Source organism: Neofelis nebulosa, chromosome 11 (assembly GCF_028018385.1).
Source record: "Neofelis nebulosa isolate mNeoNeb1 chromosome 11, mNeoNeb1.pri, whole genome shotgun sequence".
In the NCBI taxonomy this organism is placed as follows: Eukaryota; Metazoa; Chordata; class Mammalia; order Carnivora; family Felidae; genus Neofelis; species Neofelis nebulosa.
This window is the reverse complement of record NC_080792.1, coordinates 88224796-88246053: the sequence shown is the minus strand read 5'-3', so window position 1 is coordinate 88246053 and position 21258 is coordinate 88224796. Positions and strand designations below refer to the sequence as shown.

The 21258-nt window shown below is 53.3% G+C and overlaps 1 protein-coding gene and 1 long non-coding RNA gene across 3 annotated transcripts in view; both read right to left on the bottom strand.

The window, feature by feature from the left end:
• Positions 1-8885, bottom strand: part of BCL7A (BAF chromatin remodeling complex subunit BCL7A) — a 30221-nt gene extending 21336 nt beyond the window's left edge. Inside the window, exons 1-2 of one of the 2 annotated variants that reach the window (XM_058691327.1) lie at positions 8620-8885; positions 1251-1332 (exon numbers count right to left, since the gene is read on the bottom strand). In XM_058691327.1, the coding sequence (XP_058547310.1) occupies positions 1251-1332; positions 8620-8711 (174 nt within the window). In that variant the 5' untranslated portion in view covers positions 8712-8885. The remainder of the gene's footprint in view (positions 1-1250; positions 1333-8619) is intronic. The other variant, XM_058691328.1, reaches the window with a different exon arrangement.
• Positions 8886-14761: 5876 nt separating this feature from the next.
• Positions 14762-16989, bottom strand: LOC131489404 (uncharacterized). Its single transcript, XR_009250541.1, has 2 exons — positions 16123-16989; positions 14762-15010 (listed from the first exon to the last, which is right to left on the bottom strand). It is a non-coding gene; the product is annotated as an uncharacterized LOC131489404 (long non-coding RNA).
• Between the last annotated feature and the right edge of the window lie 4269 nt (positions 16990-21258).

Here is a 21258-nt window from a genome sequence, read left to right as displayed (position 1 = left end):
CGAGGAGCTGGCTGCACCCTGCTCTCTCCTCCAGGACAGCCAGCACCAAAGGCCACAATGGGCTAGGTCTCAGGGCCTCTGGGGAAGGCGACCCTGGTGGCTCCATGAGCCCAGGCCAGAACCAGAAAGGGTGACAAACACCGGCGTTCTCGGCCCAGCACCAACCTACCCGGAGGTGAGCAGGTGATCACAGGGTCAAGAATGGAGCCTCAGCCCTGTCTGAAGACGCAAAACAGGTCACTGAAGATGGGGGAGGGAGGCTCAGCTCTGCCTTTAGGGCCCCCTAGAAACCCACCAATCACAACCACGTCACCCCAGAAGCAAAGGGGGCCATGCAGCCTACTGTGGGCCATCTTCCTGCAGAAGACTGTGTGTGCAAATAGGGAAGGCGTTCTAAGCGGGAGGAACGGTCCATGCCAAGGGCTGTAGGTGGGGTCATTCTGGATGTTGACCGGAAGTAAGAGTAGCTGATCTGGGGTCTAACTGGACCGGGAGCCATGAAGCTGAAACACTGTCTGTGATGTGGCAACACTGTCAGCAGTCCCTGGGTGAGATGAGGCACAGCCGCAGGGGCTCCCTCTAGTGGTTGGAGCCAGCCGACCCCCCCCCCCCCACAAGCCCCCCAAGAGTGGCTGTGTTCCCACGTACCAAACCCTCTCACTCGGGCTCACCAGCAGCTCCAACCACCAGAAGGCTCTCCGACAGCAAAGAGAGCATGTGCTTTGGTGTCACACAGCTCTGACGCTTGCTGTGTGATTCTGGGAAAGTGGCTTCACCTCTCTGAGGCTGTGTCCTTACTTGTACAAAAGGGATAAAGACAGCAACTCCACAGAACTGGCACGAGAAATACGAGGCAATGCCTGGCAGGTGGTCAGGTGCTCAGAAACAGCGGTGCTACGACGATGGGACAAGGCCTGCTTGTCTGTGGATATGCCATCTCCAAACCGTGGTGCCCAGGGCACTAAGGCACATTCCCACCGGCAAACTGTGGAGCCCTCGGTCCAGAAGAGATGACTTGTGGGGGACACTCCCCACCTATGTGACGGCCAAACTCTGGGCTGGACCGTGAGTGAGGAGCACACAGGTGCAGCATCCTTTCTAGCCCGAAGCTGGGTCCTTGTACCTCCCAGGTGGCCTTGGCCCCAGGCTGCACACTGGTGGGCAGTGGCAGGCAACGCCTTCTCCCTGTGGTGGGGAGAGCATGGACGGATGGACGGCCTGGCCCCAGGGAGCCAACCCCGCATACTCACATCATCCACCTTTGGCTCTGTCACAGGGACCCACTTGTAGATTCGCAGGGACGTGTCACCCACAGTCACCCACTTCTTCTCCCTGCAGAAGATGAGGAAGAGCCCATTACCAGGGGGTTTCTGGGGCAGGACCCTGCTCACCCCTCGTGGGGGACACAGGCCGCACAGCCTTGGAGTAGCTGCGACAAAGGGGCTGGTCAACTTGGGGCTAAGGGAGTGCGCTCCACATCACTCTAGATCTAGTAGCTAGGGGACCCCAGGCGAGTCACTTCACCAATTCAAGCCTCAGTTTCCCCATCTGTTGGACCACAGAGGGTCACTAATCTCTCCAGGCTGCCATAAGGACTGCCATGCTGCCATGCATGAGACAGCATGTGTTAACAGCTTCCCCTCTGCCTTGAGGGATGCGCCTGGTTGACGCTGGGGTGCTGAGGGGCTGCCATTTAGGAGGACTCCTGTGGATGAAGGGGATTGGGCCCCGGGGTCCTCCAGCTTTGCCCCACACCACGGCCCACTCCAGGGAGCCAGTGAACTGGGCCACCCCAACCCCTGGGCAGCAGAGAGGGCATCAGGCCAACAGGGCATTTCCTTCTGGGTGGGGGTGCATATCTTCACCAAGGGCACCCGGGGGCTTACCCTGCCCTCCTGGCAATGCCTGTCAGGTCAGGGGAAGGGAGGCAGGAGCGGACAGTGTGAGTGACCAGCCAGGGCTCTTGGGGCAAACGCCATCTGGAGCAGCCAAGGGGGAACGGTGGAGCAAGGGCAACCCGCACGGCCATGCCCTTGGCCCAAGGGTGATCCCCGGGCCTCGGCAGGTTGGCACGGCCCATACTGTGGGGCAGCAGGCAGCCAGAAGGATGCTCTGAGACGCCACTCCCCGGTTCTAAGACAGGCACATGTTTCTGGGTCTCCCCTCCTAATACCCACCTCTGCACACTGCCCCCACCCCACCCCTGCCACATCCTGAACTCCTGGGGGACCGCGTCCAGGGTGGAGAGCAGCTACTAAAAGCAGGTTTATGGGTAAGGAGAAAAATCACAAGCCATGAGAAGAACACGGGGTGACTGGTTTTCATTAAGGATAATAATTAACACCCTCTCCTCCACACCACTCTGCCTAAGCTACCATCACTCCCCAGGCGCCTGCCATAGCCTCCAAACTTTGGTCCCTGACCCCTGCAGTCAACACATGAGGTCATGTCACTTCCTGCCCCTAACACTGGGCATGGCCATGCACCTGATACCGAGGCTCAGAGGAAACTCCTGGAAGGAAAGCTGGGACTCCTGAACCGAGCAGTTTGGGCTCTAGGGTGCGCATTCCTGGCACCAGCCTCTGCCATCTAAGAAGTGGGAGGTCACAAAGGATCTCTCAACTGCTTCACAAGGACCTGAGCTGATTCAAGGAACCTGCCACGGAATGAGAGGGACAGATGCACACCAGGTACAGGCAGCACAGCAGCCAGGAGCCCTCGGCAATTTTAGGGACAAGGGTTCCACCAGAATGGAGATTTATGTGTGATGTGAGCACCTCCGTTGGGAGCCACCAGGTACCTGCCCAGCCTCCCCTCCCTGGGTGGGTGGCCTTCACGTGCTGGAGGGACACAGTACAGCCACCTGGCACCCCTTTACCACACTCTGGGCACCTGGCGCACTCAAAACCAGAGAACCCGAACCACAGACATCTCCATTCCCCAGGCTGTGCCTGTTTGGGTCCTACACACTTCCTGCTGGAAGAAGCCACAGTCAGTCTTTTATTTATTCTAGGATTATTTCTAGTGCTTTCTATGAGCTAAGCCCCATACACACTCTAATCTTCCGATAACCTTGAATGGCAGGAACAGTCACCTTCCCCATTTGACAGATAGAGAAACTGAGGCAGGAGGAGGTGAGATTGTTCTCTCCCCGGGGCTGGTGTTCAAAGCCTCCATGTGGCACTGCCTTTAGGAGAAGCTTCTCTGGCTTCTCTGGTTTTCATCCCTGCCCTTTTCAGCCCAGAAAGAATTAAGTAAAGACACATATCTAAGTCACCACCCACCCATCTCCTACGTCCTGGAAGCAGGATGGACGACTCATAATCCCCGTCTTTCCCCACGTCCATACTGAAAAATCAGAAGGTACCCGGAAGGGACAGGGGCGTTCCAAAGAACAACCTTGGTGACAAAGCAACAATCATAACAGACACTGTGTGCTGAAGGCTTACTTCTGCCAAGTGCTTTATTTACAATAAAGCCCTCTCCCCCTAAGACTGCCAACAAGCCTGTGAGAGGGGAACCAGTCTCACTCCATTTTATGGATAGGAAACAAGATGCCCAGAGAGGTTACATAACTGCTTCATGGTCACACAGCTAGTCTAAGGCAGAACCCGGACCGGACACAGGCTCTGACCTTAGAGCCCACTCTATGCTGTTCTGTCTCCTGTGGAAAACTAAGAAATCATTCCACCGAGCACATGGGGACAGAAGCCGGATAAAGAAACACAAATTGCTAGAATCCCACGCAAATGGCCAAAGGCACTCACTACCCGCAATCCCTGTCAACTGGCTTCCTCGGCCTGGGCCCCACTAGGTCAGCAAATCCAAGGTTTGATTGTCTTAAAAACAAAATCAAGAACAAAAGTAACTGACTTGCAAAACCTAGGCCATATCTCAAGGCAGAAAGTGGGCCAGCTCTGGGCCCTGCGGCCTACACACGAGCCAAGACAAAGGTCCAGAGTCGCACATGCTTCCCTGAGCGGTTGAGGGCCCTGAAGCTTCCAAGCTGACAACAGCCGGGTTCTCGTGCCTCCCTCTGCCCCAGCTGATGACCCCTTGGCTTGAGTCCCCTAACTCACCCCAAAGATGAGAATCTTTCCTTCAGGAGTGCCTGGGTGGCTCAGTCGCTTCAAAGTCCAGCTCTCGGTTTTGGCTCAGGTTGTGATCTCACGGTTTGTGAGTTCGAGCCCGGCATCGGGCTCTGCGCTGACAGCACGAGCCTGCCTGCCTGGGATTCTCTCTCTCTCCCTCTCTCTCTGCCCCTCCTCCACTCTCTCTGTGTCTCAAAATAAATAAACTAAAAAAAAAAAAAAAAAAAAAAAAAAAGAAAGGAACCTTTCTTCAGTTGCATTTCTACTGGACGCTGAGGGGCCACGGGACCCAGAGACAAGCACTAAGAACCCCCCCTCAGGAATGGACCTTGAAGGACTGTGCCCTTTGCTCAGCGGGCCAAGCAGGGACACCAGGCCCGGAACTCAGGGAGTCAGTCACTGAGCACGTAGCAGGGAGGACAAGAAGGGATTTCGCAGACATGACCCACAGGCTCTGGGCGTCCCCACCAGCCGGCAGCGCCCCGGGAAACAACACACGGGCTCGGGGAGAAGGTGTCCCTATCAGTCCCCTAAACCCATCATCCCAGAACGCGCTGCCCCGATCCTCCATGGGAGAAGGAAGCTGTGCTTCCTACTTCATGTCTAGGGTGGCAAACGAGCACCCACAGGTAGGTTTTGTCTGGTCTGCATGTGGATTTACAAATGTGAATCACTGGCCAAACTCTAAGAAGAAAAAAGTCAGACTCCACACAAAAATCCAGATTCCTGACTACTCTCACACACACGGTGACCTGGCCACGAGGGGCCCACGTGCCTCAGGAGCAAGGGCTCTTTCAGATCCCCAGCGCTCACCCCCACCCCTGTAGGCATGGGCCCAGATTCACCAGTGGGCTGCACCCCCCACCTTGCCACAGAACTGCCCATGGGCACACCCTGAGCACCCGTGCCCTGCCGGGCCCTGGTTAACCAGCCAGGTAAGTACCTCTCAGTTCCTCTCCGGACTTGGGCTCCTGGACAAAAGGGCAAATAGGGTCCCAGCTGTAGCAATAAAGCTCTAAACACGCCCCTGCCCCCCTGCACAGGCTCCCATATAAATCGCAAGCACCCATCACAGATTTTCTAGGCCAAGATCAATTTCTAATGTTTTCCTGGGTGAAGGTCCAAGAGCTAGCCCAGGAGACCATCTTGGAGTCACTGCCCATGGGGGCCCTGATGACTCCCTCAAAGAGACTGAATCCCTCACTTTGTATTCACTTCCCAGGGCTAGTCCTCGATACCATTAGGAGAATGGTGTCGTCCTAACTAGGCCCGAGATCACTCGACCTGCCCTGTACCTGGCAGGAGGGCACCCCCTAAGGTAATGCGATGAGGCCCTAAACACGGTCGAACTTCCTCCTCCCCCAGGGACCGGTGAGAAGTCTCCGGGGAACAGGCCTATCTCCTTCTTTGGTAAGTCACTGAGGGACCCTTCAGACCAAGGGCCCAGGGGTCTGAGGCCTCAGCCTACTTTGTGGTTCAAGCTTTTGTCTCCTGTCCAACGACCCCACTCCCCTGCTCTTCTGCACCCACACTGGGCCTCCTAACCCTGGCCCAGTTTCCCAAAAAGGGGCCTGCCATTTTGTTCTTCTTCCGGCCATCTTGTGGCTGCCTCCTAGCCTACCAGCCTGCCTTGCTGGGACCCCAGACAGGGGAGGAAAAAAGGCTGGCAGCTAGGGACAGGGTGGTCACGGCTGGCTGCTGTCTTTTTCTGGGGACAAGAGAAGGAAAGGGTTGGCAGAGGCGGGATTTTTAGGGGTCACCAGGGCTGAGAAGAAATACTATCCTAGGCTTCCAGGCTAAATGATATGACAGACACCTCTGTTCTCTGGATAAAATATAGGATGCTGCATTAAATTTGAATTTCAGATCTATAACAGTTTAATATAAGTAGGTCCCACATATTGCATGGGACATACTTACACTAAAAACTATACACATATATCATTTATTTTTTCAAACTAATTTCATTGTTTATCTAAAATTCAAATTTAACTGTGTGTCCTGTAATTTTATTTGCTAAATCTGGCAACGTGATGTCCCAGCCACTAGTTAAATGCATGGTTGGTGGCCACGCAGTTAATAAACAACCCAACGTCTCGAGGACTGACTGGAAGACCTATTCTAAAGGTGCAGTGGAGGGGTGAGATTCGGCTTCTCTGGGCTGGGGAAACCGTGGAAATAAGGCGAAGTTTTTTTTGCTTAAAAGGGGCAGGGGAAAAAAAAATCAGCAAAACACCTATTTTATGGAGTCCACCTTACAATAAGGGCACAGTAGTGACTGCTCCTGTATGCAGGGCTAAGTGCTTTTGGAGACAAGATCTTGTTCTAGGAGAGAGAAAGCAGCAAGGGACCCCTTGCTGCCGTGATTAAAGGAGTTCCACAGTTTGCCCAAGGTCACGGCAAGGAAGTAAACTGGAGGCGCAGCCCTGAGATCCTTTATCATGACCTGTTTCCCAAAACACGGGCAGGGAGGGAAACACCTTCTTCCCCCCGTCCCCCAAACACAGGCCAGGTCCCAAAGTGGGCTCAGCAGCACGGACGTCCTCCAGGCTGGCTGTTCCAGCGCCCACGGGGCAGAAAACCCCACAGCTCCATCTGCCCTCCCCGTGGAGCAGCTGGCAGACCCGGCCCTGCAGGAGCAGCTGGCAGGGTGCCTGAGCCCCTGCCCTGCTGGAAACCTGGAGCAGAAGGCCCCACCACGCCTCTTTGGAACAGAGAAAGGTGCCTTGCCCCCAGCCCCTTTCTCACCTCCAAGCCTTGACAGAAGGGACTCAGGCCCAGACACTGGTTCTTTCTGTGCACAGGCACTAAGGCGGGGGGCGGACTCCAGCCTTCCCTCTGGGAATCCCACAGGAGAGGGAATTGTGGGCTTGTTTTCCTGTGTGTGTTTTGGCCTGCAGCTGTTTCTGCCATTTTTAAATGGCTCCAGTTGGGCAATGGGCACCCTGCGTGCCCCGGGAGCTCCCACAGTGTGGAAGACTTGGATCTCAACTTTGGAAGGGCTCCCCTTCTCACGGTTCTGAAAATTCTTTGTCCCATTGGAGCCAAACCCAGCCCTTGGCCGGGCATCCGGCCATCCGCAGGCAGCCCTTTCCATAGGAGGCCCGGGAGCACGTGGACTTTATTGATTTTCCTCTCGCCTTTTTTTGTTGGGTTTGACTCAGAAAGGACAGCTAACTTGTGACACGGCTAGGCTGCAGGCTCGCCCCCGGTGGTTTTTAGAGACCAAGGCGTTACTCGAGAAATGACACCCCTAAACGTAAACATACTCCACCGGGGGCCTGCCCAGTTTTTAGTCTTTAAATAAAGGGTCTGGACGAGCCCGCGGGGGGCTGACACTCGAGAACCTCGCGGCTGCTCCTCTCCCTCCCTGACCCTGGTGCAGCCGTGGGAAAAAAAATAATAAAGTTGAAATCAAGGAGCCAGGAGTTTTCAACAAGTCTGCCCCAACCTGGCGACGTGCTTGCGCCTGGGGCCTGGCCCGCGGGCCGATTCCGAGCCAGATCCCGATGAGGCCGCGAACACGTTCGGTCCCCCATCAATTACAGCAAGGCCACGCCGGACAGACTCCAACGTGAGCTCGAAGAACACGCACGGCCAACACCGAATCTCCTCTCCCCCCGCGCGGAGAACAAAAACAACGGCTCTCTCGGCAAAACAAACACGAGCCGCCGCTTTGGGAGAGGCAGACGCGGCCGAGGACCGGTTTCTGGCCAAAAAGATCCGCCCGCCGACCCCCGAGCGCGGGCGCCGGCCGGGCAGGCCGGGCAGGGCGGGCGGCGCGGGCAGGGCGGGGGGTGCCGGGCGCCCCGGGCCCGCGGCCGCCCCGGCGCTTCCTCCTCGCGCTCGCCCCCATCTTTCTTCCTCGCCGAGAGCCCTCGCTCCAGGCAGCCCAAAGCGCTAAATTTAAACGGCTCGCGCTCTGCAAACTCCGCAGACTCGAGGGCGCCGGGCCTGGGAGGCGGGGAGCGAGCCAGCCAGCCAGCCGGGGAGGGAGGCGGGAGGGAGGCCCGGCGCGGGCTGGGGCGCGGGGGCCGGCGCTGCGCCGCCCGGGGCGCGCGGGGAGGAGACGGAGACGGCGGCGCCCCGCTCGGTGCCTGCACAATGGAGCTCGCGCTCTCCCCTCCGCCGCCGGCATCGCGGCCCCGGCGCGCGGGAAGCCGCTTTCATGTGACTTGCACAAAACGAAATGGCTTCTGGGGCCGGCCCCGAGCCCCCCTCCCGGGAGCCGAGCGCCGCGGCGGGGCCGGCCCGCCGCTCCACCGCCCGGCCCGGGGCGCCCCGCCGCCTCCAGGCTGCCGCCGCCACCGCGCCAGGTGGGCGACAGGCGCGAGCGCACCTGGGCAGCGGCCGCGGCCCCCGCCTCGCGCAGGTGACCCGGCTCGCGCGCCGCCCGCCGCTCCAACTCCCGGGCCCGCGGCCGGCCCGCGGCGAGGCGCCCGCCGGCTTTTTGTATGTGCTCCGGGGGTCTGGGGCGGCCGCGGCGCCGGGCGGGCGGGCGGGCGAGCGAGCAGGCGCCTCCGCTTACCATTTGCGCACTTTCTCGATAGCCGCCATGACCCTCTTGATATCATCTTTGGCGCGGCTCCTGGTCTCGGCTCGAACCGACCTGCCCGACATGGTTCTGGCGGGGAGAGAGAGGCTGGGGGAGCGCGCCCGCCGGGTCCTGCTCGCGCTCCGCGGCGGCCACACTCGCGCCCGCCCGCTCACTCACTCACACACTCACACACACACTCTCTCACACACTCACACACACTCACACACATACACACAAAGCCGGAGCCGCCGCGCGCGCCCGGGGCCCAGTGCGCAAGCGCCGGGCGCCAGCTGCACCGAGCAGGGGGAGCAGCGCCGCCGCGGCCGCCAGCAGTGCGGCCTCCGGGCGCCGCCGCCGCCGCCGCCGGCCAGCGCCGCGAGCCTCCCCGGCCCGCCCGGGGAGGCGTCCGCGACCCCCCGCTCCCCGGGGAGGCGGCCGGGGGTGCCCGGCGACCCCCGGCCCTGGGCGCGCGGAGGTGGGGGGGGGGGGGGCGGCCGGAGGCAGAGACACTCACTCGGAGGCCGCAGGTGCCGCGGGATCCCCCGGGGAGGGCGCGCCGGCGGGACGGCGGGCCGTGGAGGGGGCGCATTCCTTGGGAGCCAGCTCGGCGGCGGGTCCGCCGCCCCGGGTGTGTGGCAGCGGGTGCAATAACGCAAGTTTCCTGTGGGACTCCTGACTTCTCAGAGTTGAAGGCGGCGATTCGGGACGCGAGGTGCTCTCGGAAAGAGTTGGGAAACACGGATCTCTGCCGGTCCTCTGCCCTGTGCAAATACGCGAGCTAGGACGTCGCTTCCCTTTCCCTCGTCCTTTTGGAAAACTAGAGTCGGAGGAAAGGTGTCAGGGGCGAGGCGATGGCGAGACATTCGACCCTGCCTATTAAATAGCTTTCCGTGCAGGAAAAGCTCAGTGATTATCAGCATTTCAACAGGGGTTCTTCCTTTCCTTCTGGGGTTGCTCTCAGAGAGCGAGTCACGATTTAAATCGAAGCCACTCCTCACTGAAGTCCCAGGCTCAGACCAGGTGCTACCGCACGAGTGCAAATGACCCTAGCAGGTGTAATGGGCTGGCCGGCGTACAGGGAGGATTTTGAGGTAGCTTCTTCCCCATCATGCCTCAGGACCGCTCTTGGAAGGATCCCGGATAACCCAGGTGCCACATCTTTGTGTTCAGCTGCCGATAAACCGACTTGACCAGAGCTAATCCGTGCCCGGATGAATGCTAGGAAAAATGAGAGTGACCCTGTTAGCACACCCAGACCCTTGGAGATAAACTAGCCCGACACAAGTCGTTTGACCTGTGGGGAAACAGTCCCAGGAAAGCTAAAGGTCGCAGCCATAAACTGGATCCCAGACTTCTCACTCATTCTAGAACCAAGCAGTTACCCCTGAGAGTTTGGTTTTGGGGAGAAAAGCCACAGGGGAATGGGTGCCTGATACGAAAAATAAGACAACACTTACCTTAGTGAATCATTCTGAGCATTATATCTAGGAAAATAAGACGCAGCAGGTCATAAAACAGATTTCTACTGTTGGCCCTCAGATGGCTTAGAACCACAAAGAACTTCTGAATATGTATATTTGAAAAATAGGAAGATTTCTGGGGTGCCTGGCTGGCTCAGTCTGAGGAGCATGGTACTCTTGATCTCTGGGTAGTGAGTTCAAGCCCCATGTTGGGTGTAGAGATTACTTTAATAAATAAAACTTGAAAAAGTAAAATGGGAAGATGTCAAAAATTCAAACATCAACTAATAAATGGATGTGTGTCTATTCACCCAATAAAGTATTATTCAGCCATTGGGAAGGAATGAGATCAACTTTGAAAACATAGTAAGTACAAGAAGCCAGTCACAAAAGATCAAGTATTGTATACTTCCACTTTCATGAGATACCTAGACTGGGGAAATCCATAGAGACAAAGCAGGTTGGTGGTTGCCAGGGGGTGGGAGTGGGGGTGGGGGAATAGAGAGTGACTTCCAAGGGGTTTGGGATTTCTTTTTGGGGTGATGAGAAAGTTCTGGAACTAGGTAATGTTTCCTGTACACCATTGTGAATATACACTTAAGCATACTGAATTGTACACCTTCAAATGGTTACAGTGGTCAGTTTTATGTGTATTTCACCACAATAAAAAGAAATCAAAATATCCAGCTTCTCCAGAAATAGAAGATCTGCAGACTGGTCCCCCAGTGCTACATGGTAACAATCAGCTGGAACTGAGGAGCCCTGTGCCCCTCAAAGCTCTTCAGGTCACCAATGTGTCACCAGGTCACTTTACTCATTGGCATTATCAGATGGCCCCTGAAGGTATTTGTGTTCTTGATCTCTGATTAAACTATAAAGCTTTCTACAAATGTTCTTTATAAATCTAGTATGTCACTTTTTATAGTTCCCTGTCCCCTGCAGATATTTTTAACCTTTCTTTCAACAAAGCACAGTTGTGGTATAGTCTGTGGTAATTCTAACATTTGAAGTACCTGAGGGTCTGTTTCTCCTAGTGCTTGCTCATGGTGTCCTATTTCCTTGTGATCTGTCTGGTTCCCTTTGACCATGCTGGACACTGTATTTTAAAATTTATTTAGAGGAATAATTTGAGGCCTAGGATGAAGTTACCTTCCTCCAGAGATGATTTACATTTCCTCCTGCCAGGCTCCCGAGGGCACTGCTATTCCAGGACTAAGTTCAGGGCTCATGGGTCCCTGGACCACCCTGATGATGCAAATATATGCTGCCCTATTGAGCAAGTCTGGTTTGCTTATTGTACCCTGGGGGGTGGGGGGGGGGTGGGCGTCAGTGACATAAGCGGCTGGCTAACAGATCTGCACTTCCCAACTCTGAGTTCAGTGACCCTGTGTTGATGGTTTGAAATCAACCGTGGCAGGAGTATTTACACTTATGGAAGTTAGCAAATTCTGTATATAAGGATCCTTTCCTCAACCCCACCCAGAGCCGGTTGGTGAACATTTACCAGAATACCACTGGTGGAGCCCAGTAGGGTCTCAAATTATTGTGGGGGAAAGTCTCATCTCCCACCCGGACTTTTATTTTTGGCCTCTTGCCTCAAAAAGCCAGTCACACTGGAGTTCGAATATGCTAGACTTGACAAATCTCTGCAGGGTTAAATGGCTTCTTTGCTGGGTTCTCCTCCAGGGTTCTCTTCTTCCTTCCATTTCAGCTACTCCTTACTATTTAGACTATTCCTTATTTTTAGATTGAGAGTTCATCTGAATACGTACTTAGTTACCAGAAACTGGATGTCGGGCTGTCTCTGAATATTAGTTATTATTCTAGAGATGTTAAAAAAGAGATCATGCGGTTACAGAAGTGAGTTATTTAGTTATGGCTTGTGTCTTAGCCTCTCTTTGCCTCATCTGTAAAATGGGATGAAAAGAACACCACCTGCCTCACGGAGCTGTCATGAGAATTAAACACAGTATTTGTCAAGCACATAGAACAGTGCTTGGCACATAGTAAGTACTAGAGACCGGAGAGTATTTGTTAAATAAAGGACCTGGGTGATCCTTTGCACCTTTATGACCTATACTAGGAACTGAAGTCCAACTACCCCTCTTTCCGGGCTGCCAAATTCAACCCTTAATCCACTGTTGCACAGGGAGGAGGTTTGAGGAGGTTTCCACCTTTGGAGAGTGGTACGAAATTGTGAGCGCAGGCCCGGCTCTTGCTTCTTGGCAGGTTTGGTCCTCACCTAGCAACTTGCAGGAGCAAGTTGTTTTCATAAACAGAGGTGCTTTGGTGTTTGGGGAGCAGGCCATTAGCAAAGCCCAGCAAAGGGGAGAACTGAAGAGAATGCTCCAAACACAGAATGGTTCCTCAGAGACAGGAGCCAAAGGGTGTGCTGCAGGGTATGAAACCTCCCTCCTATTATAGAAAAGAACACGAAAACTCAGAAGCCACACAGCCAGTTAGCAAGCAGGGTTCTGGCCAGAACCCTGCTCTCCTATTGTGGTCTCTGGGATTCCCCACTCCACATCCATCATAAAGTTGGTAGTTGGAAATCAACATGGCAGGAATGTTGACACGATGGAAACTGGCAAGTGCTTTTCATCAGGACCCTCCTGTCCCTCCTCTTTCCAGAGCTGGTTGGTGAACATTCACCAGCCTACCACTGGTAGAGCCTAATGGGGTCTCAAATGATCGTGGGGGAGATCTCCCCTATAGTGTGGGCCTTATGATAGACTGGGGAGACCTTGGAAAAAAAATTTGTTTTGACAAACCAGATGCTGCAATCTGCCTCTCCGTATCTTTCTTCCCTAAAACTACAACTGTAAAAATTGTCACCAGCTCAGACACGAGTGAATCGGCAGTTTGCATATCCATCCATGCAGCCATTGGCTTGCCCAGAAGCTGAGTCACTTGAGGTCGCATAAAAATAAAGAGATAGTGGACATGAAGTGCTTTGAGACATTCATGTGTTCAAAGGTGAGTCAGTGTAGGCCAGACGCTCTTCTAACAACAAGCGATTAAACACAGGATGTCTGCTCAGGACCCAGTGACTCGGAACAAAGTTAGAGATCTGTCCACAAACAGGCTTGGTGAGTTCTCAGGTCAGGAATCTAGAAGGCTGCCCAGATGCCTTTTGCCTCCTTCCTGCATGCTGCCCAGCATCTGAATATCCTTCCCAGTTTTGGGTGAGCCTTTGGGGGTGAAGGCTAACCCCTCCCCAGAAGCTGTCTTCCTCTTCTCCCAAGGCGTTAGGTCCTGGGCATGGGTTGCAACCTTAGACTGGTGGATGGTTTAGCTAGTTGGTGTTTTGTTTTTTTTTTTCTCTTTTTTTCCCTATGTTTGTTTGTTTGTTTGTTTACTTTGAAAGAGAAATAGTGCGGGCAGGGGAGGGGCAGAAAGAGAGAGAGAATCCGAAGTGGGCTCCACACTGACGGCAGAGTGCTGGATGTGTGGGGCCTTGAACCCATGAACCATGAGATCATGACCTGAGCCAAAGTTGGACGCTCAACCGACTGAGCCACCCAGCCGCGCCTAGCCAGTTGGTTTTTTAAAATATTAGTTTTATTGAAATATAATTAGCATGCCATAAAATTCACCCTTTTAAAGTGGTTTTTAGTATGTTTGTACAGAGTTGTGAAACCATCACCACAGTTATTTTTAGAACATTTTTGTCATCTGAAAAAGAGATCCTCTCTCCACCCAAGGTTAGAGGCAGTTACAGAAAGCCACAAATCTACTTCTTGCCTCTGTGGATTTGCCTATTCTGGGCATTTCACATAAATGGAACATACGATGCGTCCTTTTGTGTTTGGTGTCTTAGCGTATTTTCAAGGTTCATCTGTGTTGTAGCGTATGTACTAATATACTTCATTCCTTTTTATGGCTCAATAATATTCCATTGCATGTGTGGATTTACCACATTTTGGTTATCTAGGCATTCACCGATGAACACTGGGATGTTTCTTCCACTGTTTGGCTCTTGCGAACACAGTTACTATGAAAATTACCATACAGGTTTTTGTACAGATGTGTCTCTTGCCTGTGTATACTGAGGAATAGAACTGCAGGGCCATATGGTAACTCTGTGTTTAACATTTTGAGCGGCTGGAGACTGTTTTCCACAGCAGCCGCGCCATTTTATGTTCCCACCAGCAGTAGACTAAGGTTCCAACTTCTCCACATCCTTGCCAACACTTGTTTTTTTCTTTTTTCTTTTAGCCATCCTAGTGGGTGTGGAGTGGATCTCACTGTGGTTTTTTTTTTTTTTTTTATTTTGACTTTGATTTTTGAGGGAGTGTAGGGGCCGTGGAAAAATGACTTACGGCAAAAGTGGCCCCTGCAGAGCCCCAGAGGATTGGAGGCACTGAGCTCACGCATCTGGCCTTTTTTTCGTTCTTTTAAAAAAAAAAAAAATTATTACTTTTTAATTGTTTTAATGTTTATTTTTTTTTTTTTAATTTTTTTTTTCAACGTTTTTTATTTATTTTTGGGACAGAGAGAGACAGAGCATGAACGGGGGAGGGGCAGAGAGAGAGGGAGACACAGAATCGGAAACAGGCTCCAGGCTCCGAGCCATCAGCCCAGAGCCCGACGCGGGGCTCGAACTCACGGACCGCGAGATCGTGACCTGGCTGAAGTCGGACGCTTAACCGACTGCGCCACCCAGGCGCCCCTTAATGTTTATTTTTAAGAGAGACAGAGCATGAGTGGGGGAGGGGCAGAGAGCAAGGGAGACACAGAATCTGAAGCAGGCTGCAGGCTCTGAGCTGTCAGCACAGAGCCGGACTCGGGGCTCGAACTCACAAACCAGCTAAGTCGGCCGCTTAACCGACTGAGCCACCCAGGTGCCCCTGGCCTTCTTTGGTTCTTGCTCATTTCAGAACTTGCTCATCTTCCACTGAAGCTAACCAGCTTCTGATATGCTGCAAACCAAAGATCATGACTGATACCATACTGAGGTTGCCCCTTAGTCTTTACACTTCTTTATACTTCTGAATTGTGTCTTGTTGCAATCCTTTCCTTCTCTCCCAAATACCAGAATACTCTCCTTGCTGTTGTCCCTTTGCCCAGCCATCCCCTCCTGCCCATCACCCAGTCCTACCTCTCTAACATGCAAATGTAATCCATTTCTCCTCCTTTACTTTAATCTTCAAGTTTAACCTCCTTAGTGCACAAGGCCATCCCTAATGTAACCATTGGTTTCTCTGGGTTGCTCTCCTGCCCCCACCCCCAGAGACCCCTCAGATTGGCTTAGAGTGCCTCATTTATGTAATTTCTCCTCTACCTACCCTGATCTCCTCCTCCTTCCCACCCCATCTGCTCCAGATGCCCCTATATCACATCACAAAATACTGTCATTATCATTGGCATGTCTGTTTCCCTCACTACAATGTAACCTTCTTAAGGGCAAGAACCACGCTTTGTGCTACAGTGTATCCAGGGCTTAGCACGCTGCGTTGACCCTGGGGTCGCTTAGTGAGGATCTGCAGGCTGCAAGTGATTGCCATCCCAGCATTTAGTCTACAAAAGTGGAAAAGGTAGAGGTGGCCAACAAGACACAGGAAGGGGTAAGTGGCATGCATTTGCTGACGCTTTACTGCATAGCAGGCTGCCTTCAGGCAGTTGCCAGCGACTAGGGGAATGTATAGTTCAACATGATTGTTGATGAAGGAACAAGATCACTGAGAAAACTGTGGTCATGTTTAAAAAAAATATTGAGGGGCGCCCGGGTGGCTCAGTCGGTTAAGCGTCCGACTTCGGCTCAGGTCATGATCTCACAGTCTGTGGGTTTGAGCCCCGCATCGGGCTCTGTGCTGACAGCTCAGAGCCTGGAGCCTGCTTCCGATTCTGTGTCTCCCTCTCTCTCTGCCCCTCCCCTGCTCATGCTCTGTCTCTCTCTGTCACAAAAATAAATAGAAACATTAAAAAAAATTTTTTTTAAATATTGAAATCTCTGGAAAACTAAGGAAGATGAAGAGATGCCAACTCGAGACATGAGGTTTAGGAAGCCAAAGCCCACAGTCAGCATTCCTACCTTTGGCCTGTGTCATGTGAAAGAATACGTCAGCTTCAGGGCTGGCTCCACGCGTGACCTCGTTCTGGTCTTCCCCGGGATCGTCTATCCCACATCGAGACTCTGGATAAAAGAAATGAGACTGCCTCCTTCCTCCTGCGGCTTGTTCACATGAAAACATTCCTCCTCCGGCTCTCAAGGAAGACCCACATAATGGTAGCACTGAAGGAATACTAGAGATCCTTCTAGACCCCTGAGGACCTTGTCTCGAGCCCACATCCCCCTCTGTGTTCCCACCACACAAACCTTGGCTCCACTGAATGCTTCTGGCTTTGGTGCACACTGTGCTCTCTGTCTGGGATGTTCTCTCCTGTCTCTTTCCATGACTGACTCTCAACATCGACGTCTCATCTTTGGAGAGACCCTCCCTGACCACCCTAACTAAAGCACATCCCCCTCTTGGTATTCTATGTCACAGAGTCTGGGCCTTGTCTTTATGACTCTGAGCATAATTTGCAATGACATGTTTACGTGCTTGTTTAACATGAGCTCCCTAAAGACAACGGCCGTGCCTGTCTTGCTTACAACTGCACACCCAGTGCCAACGCAGTGCTAGCATGCAGGAACTATTTGCTCAATTCATGAATGGACAAACGGATGCACGAAGCCCATCTGTGAAGAAATCAGGCACTCACAGAGGAGAAGCGAGGCAGCAGCCAGTCCCTTAGATGGGACTCTGGGTTTGCCACAGCCCCATGTCTCCCCCATGTTGGAGCCGGCGCTCAGGGTGTCCTCTGTGCTTCAGACCCCAGGACCACGGTACCACCCAGTGCTCCCTTCTCCGGGGCAGGTGTGCTGGTGGGATGGGGGAACTCGCACCTTGCAACACACACTTCTGCCATGTTGGAAGGGCTGGCAAAGGAGCATGAACTAGTTCCGAGGAACCAAACCTGCTCCCCTCCCAGAGAGAACACCCCCACTTGCTCTAAAGAGTAAGATTTAGAGGGGCGTCTGGGTGGCTCAGTTGGTGGAGCGTCCGACTTGGGCTCAGGTCATGATCTCAGGGTTTGTGGGTTCGAGCCCCACGTCAGGCTCTGTGCTGACAGCTCAGAGCCTGGAGCTTGCTTTGGATTCTGTGTCTCCCTCTCTCTCTCTGCCCCTCCCCTGCTCACGCTCTCTCTCTCTTTCAAAAATGAATAAACTTGGGGCGCCTGGGTGGCGCAGTCGGTTGGGCGTCCGACTTCAGCCAGGTCACGATCTCGCGGTCTGTGAGTTCGAGCCCCGCGTCAGGCTCTGGGCTGATGGCTCGGAGCCCGGAGCCTGTTTCCGATTCTGTGTCTCCCTCTCTCTCTGCCCCTCCCCCGTTCATGCTCTGTCTCTCTCTGTCCCAAAAATAAATAAAAAAACGTTGAAAAAAAATTAAAAAAAAATGAATAAACTTAAAAAAAAAAAGTAATCTCTTCCCCCAATGTGGGGCTCAAACTCATGACCCCAAGATCAAGAGTCACAGGCTCTACTGACTGAGCCAGCCAGGCGTCGCAGAGTGTTTGGTTGTTATTGTTGTTGTTTTGTTTGTTTTCCTTTAAGCCAGGCTAGCAGAGGGTAGTTCTTTTTTTTTTTTTAATTTTTTTTTAACTTTTTATTTTTTGAGAGTCAGAGAGAGACAGAGCATGAGCGGGGGAGGGGCAGAGAGAGAGAGGGAGACACAGAATCCGAATCAGGCTCCAGGCTCTGAGCTGTCAGCACAGAGCGTGATGCGGGGCTGGAACCCACAAACCGTGAGATCGTGACCTGAGCCGAAGTTGGACTCTCAACCGACTGAGCCACCCGGGCGCCCCAGGACACAGATCTTTTCAAAAAGACCCTTCTTGTCTGCAGTGCCTGGAAGCACAGCAGAGGCTCATGGCCACAGAGGACGGACAGCAAGTGAGGTAACACAAAAGCAACCAGCCCTGACTGGCTTTGGGAGTGTTTGCTTGGGAACAGAGAGGCGTAGGGCTGAGCACGGAAACCATTCCGGGGTGACTGACTCAGAGAGGTGGTGTGTGTGTGTGTGTGTGTTTGTGTGTGTGTATACACACATATATTTAACTTTTAATTTTGAGATAATTTTAGATTTACAGGGGAGTTGCAAAGGTAGGACAGAGAGTTCCCACGAGCCCTTTGCCCAGCTTCCCAGGTGTGTACCCCATGTAACCACCATATAGTGATCAAAACGAAGACATTAACATTGCTGCAATGCTGTTAACTCATCTACAGACCTCACCTGGAGTGCACGGTTTCCCCGTGTCGCCTCCTGTCCCGGACATCCCTTCCGGGGTCCCATTTTGCACTTCTCCACCATGTCTCCTTAGTCTCCTCCCATCGGAGGAGACTTGCTCGTCTTGACCTTGACGGGATTGGAGAGCATGTCGGTTTGGTCTGGTCATTTGTACGGATGCACTGTATTTGTAAAACTCTGTTGGGATGAGGGATCCTGGCCTAGGGGGTACGGCGGATGGAGTTTTCCCTGCAGGTTAAGAATGGTTTTCACATTTTTAAATGGTTGAAAAAAAAATCAAAAGAAGGTGATTTTGTGATAGGTGGAGATGATCGTAAAATCCAAATTTCAGTGTCCATTAAGTAAACTTGGTTGGAACACAGCTACAATCATTCTTTTCTGGATGGTCTGTCATTGCCTTTGTATTCCGATGGGCAAGTCAAGGAGTTGTGACAGAGCCATAAGGCCTGCAGAGCCTCGACATTTACCCTCTGGCCCTTTACAGAGAAAGACCCCAGTGGAGAGAGCCTGGCAGGACCTGGAGCTCACCTTTGCTCTAAAGCAAAGCCAGCTATTATTAAAGAGCTGTGAGTTCATCCGTCCAGTCATTCCACAGATACTTACTGAGGGCCCATTGTCAAAACCAGCAGGCACCCCTATTCAAGCAGGTGCTAACGAAGCTAAAACTTCGGAACCGGAGGAGGTTAATGCTCATCAATCATCTGCCCAGGTCTCAGGCGCAGGTGTCCTGTAATAATAACAGTCACTGCCCCATTTTGAGCTCTGCCTTATGCTGGTAACACTTTCCTTGCACCTTCTCCTTTAATCCTCTCAACCACCCAGGAGAATTCCAGGAGGAAACTGAGGTTTAAGAAATTAGATTAGCCACACCCAAGGGTGCATAGGGAGCCACTAAATGGCAGGAGCAGCAAATGAGCCCAGTCAAGCCCCTGGGCTTCCAGAGCAGATAGTGTGCAAACAAAACCCTCACCATGCTTGGGAAGAGCCTCGGGGTCTGGAGCAGAGGGAGTGGGGTGGGGAGGCTGCTGGTGGTTCCTGAACTCTAGAAAAAACAAACCAGGATGGTTTGGTTGGTCAGTAGCCAGAGACCCCATCTGAAATAGCGTTCTTCCAAAAGAGCATCACAATCTTTAGCCTTGATGTTCACGCCCAACGATTATCCTTCTTTGGTCTTTTCCTCGCTCCTCTTCTGGCGTCGCTGCTCTGCCATGCATGCCGCGGGAGAGTCTGGGTGCTCTGCTCACTTGGCAGGGAGGCTGTCCTCCACTCCCTCCCCTGAGTGGGGACACTGATGTCCTACATCCCATGTGGCCAGTAGGTGGGGCCTGCCAGGAATGGGAGGCAAAGGGCCTCCTGGTGCTGAAAGGCGCACAGGTCCTCTCCGTGTGGGTCAAACGGGTTGAGAGACACCCAAACAAAAGCACTTGCAGAAAGGGGCCCTGACGGTGAGAAGGGCGCCCCCTGGCCAAGCTGGGCTGGGAGCGGTTGGGAACACTATTGACATGAATGCTGCTGTCCCCTGGGGTTCTGGCCTTCCTGGGTGAACGTCAGAGCCAGGGCCTCATCCCCCACCCCCACCCCGCCCCCCGTACTGACCTGGAGACGCAGGAAGCCGGATCGACACAGCGTGACGGTGGTTCCAGCTCACGGGTCCAGCCACAGTGGGTCCTCCTGGTCACTGGCCAGTTCTGCTCCGGACAGTGATTCATTCCAGTACATGTAGTCGATCAGAACGAAATCAGTGTGCCGGATTTAATGAAAGAAGCCCTGGCTGGTGTCCGGACAGCATCCCATTCTGAGTAATTTTTTTGAAGAGAACAGTCATCTGAGAGTTTCCTGTTCCCTAAAATGTCCCCAGGAACTTTTTAACTGGCTTGGTAATATGTCTCCTAAGCCCTTAGCAGCTGCAAAATTGATTCATAAAGCATGTTTGGTTTTTTCTTCTGTCTTGTTTTATTTCGCCTTTTTTTTTTTTTTTTTTTTTTAAAGAACAAAATGTAAACCAGGTTGCAAAGCCCTGGCCACACAACCTGACGAGAAGGTGCCTGTGGGACCCTGGCCCACGCCGCCCGTCCCAAGGTCACGGTGACGCAGCCGGGTTTGGGGTAGATGGTTCTGTTCTATGTTCCCAGGCGTTCCAAAGACTCACTGAGGCCACGTCTCCAAGAGGACCCCCACGCAGCAGGGAGGGCTCAGTGCATGAAGGACGAAGGTACTGCCGTTTACTTCTCTTGCACACACTCTGGTCCTTAGCAAGAAGGGCCTTTAGGGGGTCAGAGATGTTATCTCACGTGCCAGCGCCTCTGGGGAAGGGCCCGGTTTGGGTGGGAGGGTGTGATGGGCTCAGCGTGTGTACAGAATAACACCTGGCACTTGTGTCTGAATGAGAACTCATCACTGATAACAAATCTCTAAAATCAGACAATAACTTTCATCTGTTTGCACAATGATGATACTCTATTCTCAAGGTCAAAACACTGCTGAAAACTTAGCAGCATGTCCTAAATGTCCCCCGAGCTGGGGAGCTGGGCCCCATTTGTGCCTACTACGTGCTTGGGAGCCCTGTGGAGGGGGCGTAAGGCGGCGGCCGACCACCCAGGCCTGTGGGAGGGGTGTGTGGGGGAGGGGAGGCTCACAGACTCCAGTTGGCAAGTTCTGCCCCCACCCCGCAGGCCTGGCCGGTGGTTTCTGGTCCAGGTGCTGCACACACACCGGGCCCCAGGGGTGCTTTTTTGCATTCTCTCTGGCAGTTGCCACCGGGGTTAGGCATGGCCAGTGAAGCTCTCCATAACGGCCACACACAACTGCTTAGTTGTTTTGCTGATGAGAAGGCACGAGCGGGGACTCTCAGGAGCCCAGAACACCCAGCAACCCCC